The following is a 10,030-nucleotide window of genomic DNA, read 5'->3' on the forward strand; positions in this document are numbered from 1 at the left end:
TCCTTCTTCCCGAACTACGAACGTTGTTACATTGGTGCCTAAACCTGGGAGGAAGGAGGGACACGCTGCCAGAGATCCCGCGCCTCTGTGGTGAATCCGCGGTGCCATCGAGCATGGCGGAGCAGTCTGCCGCCATGGAGGCTCGAGGCGGTGGGCTGGAGTGAGTTGCCGGGGGGGGCGGACGAACTCGCTGCCGGCCGCCTGGGATGTGGAGGGATGGCTGCCGTCCGTGAGGGAGCGGAGGAGTTGCCGCCGTTCGCCTGAGGCCGGAGCCTGCTGCCATCCGCCATGATGGGGAGGAGCAGGGAACGGGGGACTCCTACCGGCTGCCCGAACCTGGAGGAGCCGTCGCCGTCCACCGGGCGGCGGAGGAGTGTCGGGCCGCCCACCGAGGGCTATCCAGCGCCGCCGCCAGGCATCGCGGAAGAGTTTACCCAGCCGAGGGGCGATGGGGGTATGTGACGAAAGGGGCGGGGCCGAGAGCCGTGGTAATGGAGCGAGGCCGGTGGAGTAAATGCTAATGCGCGACACCTGCGCCACTCACCGGTCTCGAGTCCCACGGAGGAGCTCCGGAAGGATAAAAGGAGGAGTGATGACAGTGCAAGACGAGAGAGGACCAGGCCTGGATTTTATTTTGTTTTGTATTTTATTTGCATCCGTTTTAGTCTGTGTTCTGCTCTTGGTTCTAAAGCTGTGTTTGGTTACAACAGTCCCTGTTTACAACCTTGTTTCAGTTTCTTTCAATATAAAAGTCTTTACTGCTGACTCACTCATAAAGTCTCTTGTCTCTTGTAATGATGTAACCAAAATCACCATCACTAACACTCAGACCGTTTCTCAATACCAAATACTATTATTAAATACTAATATTATTCATATAAAATAATATTTATTAAATAATAATATTTAATAAACAACAACAGCCATTATAAAACGTGCATCAACTAAAAACCAACTGATGTTGTGTAAAAAATAAAGGATTCTATTGTAGTTGATCAACTTATTGAACAGCAAAAAAAAAAAAAAAGGGGCCAATTCCAATGTGTATAGTTGGTTAAGACCCAGATGGTGTCAGCTCTTGTTATATAATCTGCTTACAGCAAATTGAGCAGTTGCCTCATATCAACGGCAACAATCAGTTTTCTTCACTTTGCCCTTCACCATTCATCTCTCTTGATTGTTACTTTAAAAATAGCCGGAGAAAAGAAAGAGATATTGTAGACTGAACAAGGGAAATAAAAAAAACAAAAACAAACAAAAAAAAACAATTGGATGCTTTACTCTTTAAATAATGGGAGGAAAAACCGAATCTAAATATTTATTTTAAGTGGAACTTTCATTGTCTTTTTTGATCACCACATGGAAAATGGAACCATGCCTTCATATTTTTATTTCACTTTGTTCAAGGATTTTGTGCACATGAGATATCTTATCCTAATATTGACACTTACAGTTTATTTAGCAATTATACTATTTAATGTCATCATTTTGTTTGTGGTGTTTAAAGAGAGATCTCTTCATGAGCCAATGTACATACTGATATCTTGTTTGTCTGTCAATGATCTCTATGGCTCAGCTGGTTTCTTCCCTAGGCTAATGGTTGATCTCCTTTTTGATACAAATACAATTTCTAGGACAGCGTGTTTTGTTCAGACTTTTACAATTTATACTTTTGCAATTTCTGAATATACCATATTAACTCTGATGGCTTATGACAGATATGTTGCCATTTGCAATCCTTTAAAATATCATAAAATTATGACCTCAAAAGTGACAGCACTGTACATGGCATTAGTATCACTTTATGCAGTGTTTTCTATGGGTCTGGTTATTTTCTTCTCAGCCAGGTTGCCTTTGTGTGGGACTGACATAGCTCGACTGTACTGCTCCAACTGGTCTGTGGTTCGGCTGTCTTGTGGGACTTCCACTTTGAGTAACAACATAATTGGATTTTTTGTCACAACAACAACAGTTTTTCTCCCTGCCTTCTTCATCTTCTATACTTATGTCAGAATTTTGATAATTTGTCAAAAAAGCTCCAAAGAATTTAGGGGCAAAGCATTACAAACATGTCTTCCTCACATTATAAGCTTTGTTAATTACTCTATAGCATCGTTTTGTGATATTGCTTTAAGTAGGTATGATTCAGACAAATTTAAGATTGTTGCTATAATTTTTTCAGTGGAATTTCTGGTTATCCCTCCTGTTCTGAATCCCCTTATTTATGGCTTAAATTTACCAGAAATTCGCAAAAACATTGCATGCTTGTTTCAGCGCTCAAAAGTTGGCCACTTTCCAGAATAAGCACTTAAAAGATAACATAACAATGTTATTTTAAAAAGCTTCTTACTGGTTTTACAGTGTTGCTTATCATAAAACGTAATTTTCTGAAATGATTTGTTTAGTCTTAAATGATGAGGCGCAAACACTATACTTCTGATGTCTTCATAAAACTAAATATCTGCTTGATGTTCTGTAACAATTTCAACTCTAAAATTCAATAAAATACTTATGGCACATTTCCTTATTGTTACTTGTTACTTAATTATTTTTCTGGCATGTGGTATGTGCTAGTACTTTACTGTCTTTGAATCTTTCTTTCTTTCCTTTTTTATTTATATATTTACTATTATTATTGTTTTGCTATAAGTACAGCTGTAACAATATGCACAAAAAACTTGTTATGTGTTATATGTCGCCAGTTAAAATTTGAACATTTAATATTTAAATTATATTTAATAACAAATGTAAGGTTGAAAACCTTAAAACTATTCTTATTTTAATATTCCATCTTTATGCATTGTATACCTGAACATGCAGGATTAGTACATTTGCTTGCATGGAGCTATCAAAGCAAAAAATGACACAAAGGGAACCTGCAAAAGTCCTGGCTAAGACCACACCAACCTGTCAGGCCTGACTAGCATAACTGGGAATCACCAGCATCATTCCTGGAAGTTCTAGTAAGTCACAAATGGTTTTCTCTTAGTCTGTAGGATTTCTGTAAGTCTTCGCTATGGCCATCAACTTTCTTCTTTATTCAATCTACAAATGTTACCCCCTGACCTTGGGACAACACGTTCACACTTTGTTTCTTTTATCAAGGACTTACAGAACTATCACTTGACTGTCATTCACATTCCATCCTGTAAATTAACACCCGACTAGAATTTAACTGAAATATTTGGTAACATTTTATTTTACAGTGTCCTTCTTACATGTTACATGTACCAGTAAATTAAGCAAAATTATATACAACTAGCTTGAAACCAAACCCTAATCCTAACTCTAACCCTAAGCACATGTTGTTAATTAATATTACTCATTACTTAATTGTATAATTACACTGTAAGAATGCTTTACACATGAGTGCATATGAATGCAATATGGATATGCAAAAGAGTATTAGAAAACATGGAATATATTTTATTCTTATAAATGCAGGGTTTACTAATGATTCAAGTGTGTAGTCCGGGCATTGACCAATGAGAAAAATCAAGACAAAGACCGAGTTACATCATTTTGTCTATAGTAGATCTATAGTATATTGATCTATGGTATTACTTGTTCTTTGAAGAACTACGCTTTTTTTTTTATAATTATGCAATCATTTGCATTTAAAGAAAGCTGAGAAATAATAATAATAATAATAGTAAATAAATAAAATTATACACAATGGTTTACATATCAGTGTCAGAGTCATCATCTATATAATGATGCAATATTGTTCATCTAAATCAGGGGTGGCGAACGTCGGTCCTGGAGAGCCGCAGCCCTGCAGAGTTTTGCTTCAACCCTAATCAAACACACCTGAACAAGCTAATCAAGGTCTGAAAGGTTACTAAAGCTACAGGCAGGTAGGTTTTAATTAGGGTTAGAGCTGTACTCTGCAGGGCTGCGGCTCTCCAGGACCGGAGTTCGCCACCCCTGATCTAAATCATCAGTCATAAGCCTCACTGGGACTGGTCTTTTGACCTTATGACCAGAGGGACTTAATTGTGGTTAAAATGGCTAATTAAACCTGAAGGTCCATTTATCTTAGCCCACCGGGAGATGTGGTGGTCAAGATACTTTCCTGAAATGGTCAAGGGAACATATTAGGAGTGCAAACAAGCTAACAATGTGTTAATTACATGTTTTGAGTTACATCATTTGGTGGTGCACTAAAAAGATTTGTATTTGCTACCATACCAATGAATGCTGTTTGACCTACACTGTTAAAACTTTTAGTGTGAAATTACAGTATATTCAGGTTAATAGTTGCATTACTTTCACAGTAATTTCACAGTTGGACTTCTCTTGTATTTAACTGCACTCTCAGACATTTCTTGTAAGCAAACAGCATCATACCGTGTTTCTACAGTGCATATGTACTCTGAAGGCACCCAGCATGCAATGGAGCATGAATAGATCATACTGTAGATTTTTTCATTCTTGTTGGTTTTATTTGTGCTATTGAACTTGTTTTTGGTTCACTTTTAGCAGGTTGTGTTATTTGTTTATTTTGTAATGTTGGTTTATGTTGTAAGTGTTGTTTTTATTTGTTGAGTGTTACCATGTTTTCTATGTGCAGTATTGATGTCACATCTTTCAAAGACGTTTCTCAGCAGTTGCTTCACTATTGTGAAAGATCCATCCACAAACAGTTATGAATATAAAAATAAGTTATTGATTAATCGTCATGCTTAATAAAATCGTCAAGTTCATGCTAAGAATAGTTCAACTATCTTGAAATCAGCCAATTAGATTATTTCATATTCTAGCTTATCATCATTTTAACAAATGTTTTCATTGATTACACTTCCGATATGACTAGATCATAAATTTGAATATGAGTATGCAAGGTCAAAGAGCCCAAACAAATGGGATCACCAATCACCATTATGGTGACTTCAAAACAATTACAGTAATAAACATCTATATTTCTCAAAGTGGTACAGTTAAAGACAGCCTTATTATGGGAATTTACAGTAAAAGAAGAGCAGTAAATTACTGTGATGTTAGCATCATTCTGCTGTTCACTCACAGTCATTTGTAAGAAAATGACCCTGCATGCATTGATTTCACAGCAAATTTCTGACTACAGTAATATATTGTAAAATAATACTCTTTAATCCTGTAAATTCCTGGCAATTTTTTTAAAGTGTACAAAAAGTGAATTGTTATGAAGGCCAATCCAATTATTAGCCAGTTAAGTCAATGCTTTAATTTATAATATTATAGTGACTGGGTTGCATTTCCTGAATTTGAACGGAAGGCCCATGCTTGAGTGGATGGGGGTGGAATGAAAAGACACAGACTCAGTGTTTTTGACTCTATCTGAAGCAGGACTAAAGGCCAGTTCACATCACACTGACAGACACAGATCAACACCAACAGCCGTCCGAGTACAGTATGTCACTTCTCAGACATTCCAAGACCCGACAAACGCTGCTTCAACATGTTCAGTCTGTGAAAACAAGCACTGACTAACGTCAGCGCCAACAGTGTTTACACACTGATCAGACAAAACTCGATGATCGTGTCTGTTGCCATTTGTCGCCGTCTGTTGGAGCAGTGTGAATTAGTAAATAATAAATCAAATTCCAGTTTGCAAACAGTTAGAGGCTAGTAAATGAATTCAGGGAAATGTCAGGGAGAAATTAATTTGGTTAATTGTTAGCTTTCAAATTAGATTTACTGGCCTATAATTGCTAGCTAACTTGCTAAATTGCTAAACTTCTTAAGTCTTCCAAAAGACAATGAAATATTATTCAGATATGCATTTGAAAGTGTGTAATATGACCAGCCTGTTTTGAATATTTCACCGTATTTTTAAAACAAATGGTCCGAATATATGCAATTGTAAATTGGTATTAGCACTAGATTAAAGACATTTAAACTGACAAAAGTGAATTTTGAGTTAATTTTATGTAAACCACATTAGGAAGGCTGGAAGGTATATGACAGGAAGTACAAAAACCTTGTCCAGGCAATGGAGGTTACTTGTTAAAATTTGCAAGTTAAACTACCTTTATTACCATAGTATTACATTGTAAAATTCAAAACTTAAAGAGGTTTCTCTAATAAAAAACTCTCTCAAATAGTAAGATGTCAAGGTCATATTGTTTTTAATAAAGCACACTGTATAATATGTGCCCAGTGTTTGATAACTTTGTGAGCCATTTGAAAGAATCATTTTAATTAGATTTATGATAATACGGTTTAGAATAGAGAGTTTTGGGTAGCACTTTATTTTACAGCTCTGTTTCTCATGTACGTACTATGTATTTATTATAGTAATTACAATAACTAGGTAATAAATAGGTACTAACCCTGAACCTACCCCTAAACCTAACCCTACCCCATGTAGTTACCTTATATTACCAGTACTTTCTTAGGTAAGTACACTGTAAGTACTTGTATGTACACGTACTGTAAAATAAAGTGCAACTGAGTTTTGTCTTGAATGATAAACAATTTTCATCATAGATTAAACTATTTTTCTTTTTTAAGAGGTCAGTTAAAGCCATTATCAGACAGATTGCATCTGTAATTGTATGGTCAGTGGGGTTTAATTAAAGTGTTATCATTACAAGATAATTATCTGTTCAGTGATCCCACTGAGAGCAGCTCAGGACAAAGAAGTCTTCTGGGTATAAGGAGTAGGGAAATATGTGAGAGTAAAAACATAATTAATGACCTTTAACAACCATGTTTTTCAAAGTCAAATTAGGCCATATGAGGACCCATATGAATTACATCATTTTGCCTACTTTCAGCTGTTAGCCCTGATCTTAACATGAATCCTCATGCCTGTCTTTTAAAAAGGTCTCTTCTCTGGCCCTCTTCATTTATGGGTCACACTTGACTCCTTTGCGGTCAAAAGTGACCGAAAGCTTTGAAATGAAACTTTTCGTAACACTTTACAATAAGGTTCCATTATGTATTAACTAACATGAACAAACAATGAACAATGCATTTATTACAGTATGTATTAATCTTTGTTAATGTTAGTTTTTTTGTTAGTTTTTTTGTTTTTGTTTTTTATTATGCAAGTAAAGAATGTGACAATATTTACATGTGCCACATACAGAATCACTTGGACAAACAGACATATATAGTGAAAACCAACATTACAAGACCATTCTGATAACTCATGTGCATTTATGTGTCCACATCCACCCACACATATTTCAGCTCCACCACCCCAGATATGGACCGGTATGTCACAGCCTACTAGGGACCAGAGGCCAAAAAAAAAAAAAATTAAATTAAAATTAAATTAAAAAAGAATAAAAAAGGTTAAACATATGAGTATACATAGATTAAATTATTAGTAATGTTGTTACCTTTTCTTATCAGCGTTGTCCTCCCCCCCTCCCCAAAACTATCAAATATTAATATTCAAATACAAATAATAGTGTAGGTGGAGATGCGTTGTTGTGGTTGGTCTCAGGCAGAGAGGGTGAACAGATTTATGACTGCTGGAAGGTAATGAGAGATGACCAGAAGGGGTGTAATTCTACTCTATTATTATGAACAGAACTGGATAGACTTTCCATCGAGATGTAATCAATTAGTACATTTTTCCAGGATGCAATATGTATGGAATTTCTTGATTTCCAGTTCATGAGGATAGTTTTCTTGGCAATAGCTAGCGCCGGAGTAACTGACTATTTTTATTGTCTAAATTTATTATGGATATGTCACCTACTGTAGCAAACAAAGGGATGGAGACATTGGGATGTGACATCCCATAGTGACAGATAGTGATTCAGTGACATTTTCCCAGATTTTATTAATTGGGGTGCAATACCAAAGAGCGTGAGCATATGTGTCTGGGTTATTTTGGGTGCAATGTGAACATGTTTCTGAAGTGACTCCCATGTTAAACTATTTCTGTCCAGTTAAGTGCAATCTGTGAAGTACCTTATACTGTATAAGTTGCAGGTTGGCATTTTTTGTCATGAAGATATTTTTGCAGATTTGTGTCCAGAAATCAGAATCTGGAGCAATAGATAAGTCTGATTCCCATTTAGCGTTTGGTAAATGTAATGTGTTGTCTGATTTTAATATTATTCTGTATATTTTGGAAAGTAGTTTTTTTTTGGAAGGATATATTAATTAACTTTGAGATTAAAAGTGAAAGGTCTAAGTTAATGGTCCAGGTGTTGATTTTTGATTGGATAGATGAATTGATTTGTAGACATTCCATAAAAACTATTGCTCCCGATGTGTCTTTTTATTAACTGTAAAATCTGGGTTATTCCAAATGGGGGTGTATTTAGATGGTGCAAGAGGAGTGTTTGTGATAGATGAATTGATTTGTAGATATTCCAAAAAACTATTGCTCCCGATGTGTCTTCTTTTTAACTGTAAAATCTGGGTTATTCCAAATGGGGGTGTATTTAGATGGTGCAAGAGGAGTGTTTGTGATTTGGTGAAATTTCCACCAGGCTGTCAGAGCTGCTGCTATCATTGGTGTTTTAAAACAGGAATGTTTTTTTTTATTGTCTGACTATAGAATGGTAAATTTGAAATGTGAATATCATTACAAATTGTTTGCTCAATATCTAGCCATACGTTTTCTGATGGGTTTGGATGGTTCAATAAAAATGGTGAATAATGAGGGAGAGAGTGGGCATCCTTGTCTAGTCCCCCGGTGCAGTGTAAAGCTATGTGATGTTAGTCCATTGGTGATGACCATGGCTGAAGGTGATTATTACAGCGTTTTAATCCAGTTAATGAATGTATCCCTAAAACCAAATCTCTTTAATGTGGAAAACAGGACTTTCCAGTTGACCCTATAAAATGCTTTTTCTGCGTCCAAATTAACTATGATGCTTTTTGAATTGAAGAATAATAAATTAAGTTGAAAAGTCTGTGTGTATTGGTGGATGCTAGTCTACCTTTAATGAAACCGGTTTTATCTGGATGTATTATAGATGGTGTGACCTTAGTGCTTTGGCGATTATTTTAATGTCAACATTAATCAGAGAAATGGGACGATAGCTTGATGGTAACGTTGGATCTTTATTGGGTTTGAGAAGGAGTCAAATTGTGGCTATGTTCATATTAGCTGGGAATTTTAATTTTTGTTGTGATTCACTTATCATTCTGATGAAGAGTGTTGATAAAGTGGACCAAAAGTGTTTGTAGAACTCAGCAGGGAATCCATCAGGACCTGGTGCTTTATTATTCGGCATGAGTTGTTGGGCTGTAAGAAGTTCATGTTGTGTAATGTGTGATTCTAAGCTGTTTCTTTGGTCTTCACTGAGTTGTGGCAGATTGATAGTGTTGAGAAATGAGTTGATGTCATGAGTTGATGTCATTCTGATTTAGGTCTTTTTCTGATGAGTATAATTTACTGTACTGTAGAAATTTTGAAAGATTTGGTTGATTTCTTCTGATGAGTTGGTGGATTTCCCTGCTGAGTCCGTAATAACTGAAATTGTTGCTTTTTCCTTGTTTCGTTTGATTTGCCAAATATTTACCAGATTTGTTACTATGATGAAATTCTTCTTGTCTGAGCCTATGAATGAACAATTGAGTTTGATTGTTGATTATTGCATTTAGTTTGAATTTGTATTCTCTTAATTTGTTTTGCGTTTCTTCTGTTGGATTATTTATTGATGTTTTGAAGCTGCTTGATTTTTTGTTCCAATTCTGTTTTTTTTTTTTTTTTTTCATAAACGGAGTATGAGATTATTTTACCTCTTAATACTGCTTTTCCTGTTTTCCACAGAAGAGACAGAGATGATTCGGAGGTGTCTTTAATTTCTAGAAATCATGCCCACTCTCTTTTAAAATAACTATCAAAATCTGGGTCTTTCAGAAGAGATATGTTAAAACGCCATCTAGTAGAAGGTTTCTGTGGTTTACTCCTATTCCATTTTAATGTTACTGGAGCATGGTAACTGATAACTATTGGATGAATCTTTGATTCGTAAATATTTGATATGATAGAATTACTGGTGAGGAAGAAATCAATACGGGAATATGAGTGATGGACCGGTGAGAAAAATAAGTATTTTTTAGCATTTGGGTG

At 35.9% G+C, this 10,030-nt stretch overlaps 1 protein-coding gene across 1 annotated transcript; it reads left to right on the forward strand.

Annotated features, from left to right (window-relative positions):
- The first annotated feature begins 1,359 nt into the window (after positions 1-1,359).
- or64a1 (odorant receptor, family 64, subfamily A, member 1) lies at positions 1,360-2,304 on the forward strand. The gene has a single exon (XM_016564746.1). It carries the CDS (start codon positions 1,360-1,362, stop codon positions 2,302-2,304), a length of 945 nt encoding a protein of 314 aa, XP_016420232.1.
- The last annotated feature ends 7,726 nt before the right edge of the window (positions 2,305-10,030 follow it).

This window comes from Sinocyclocheilus rhinocerous, unplaced genomic scaffold, assembly GCF_001515625.1.
Source record: "Sinocyclocheilus rhinocerous isolate Xijiao unplaced genomic scaffold, SAMN03320098_v1.1 scaffold902, whole genome shotgun sequence".
Taxonomy (NCBI): Eukaryota; Metazoa; Chordata; class Actinopteri; order Cypriniformes; family Cyprinidae; genus Sinocyclocheilus; species Sinocyclocheilus rhinocerous.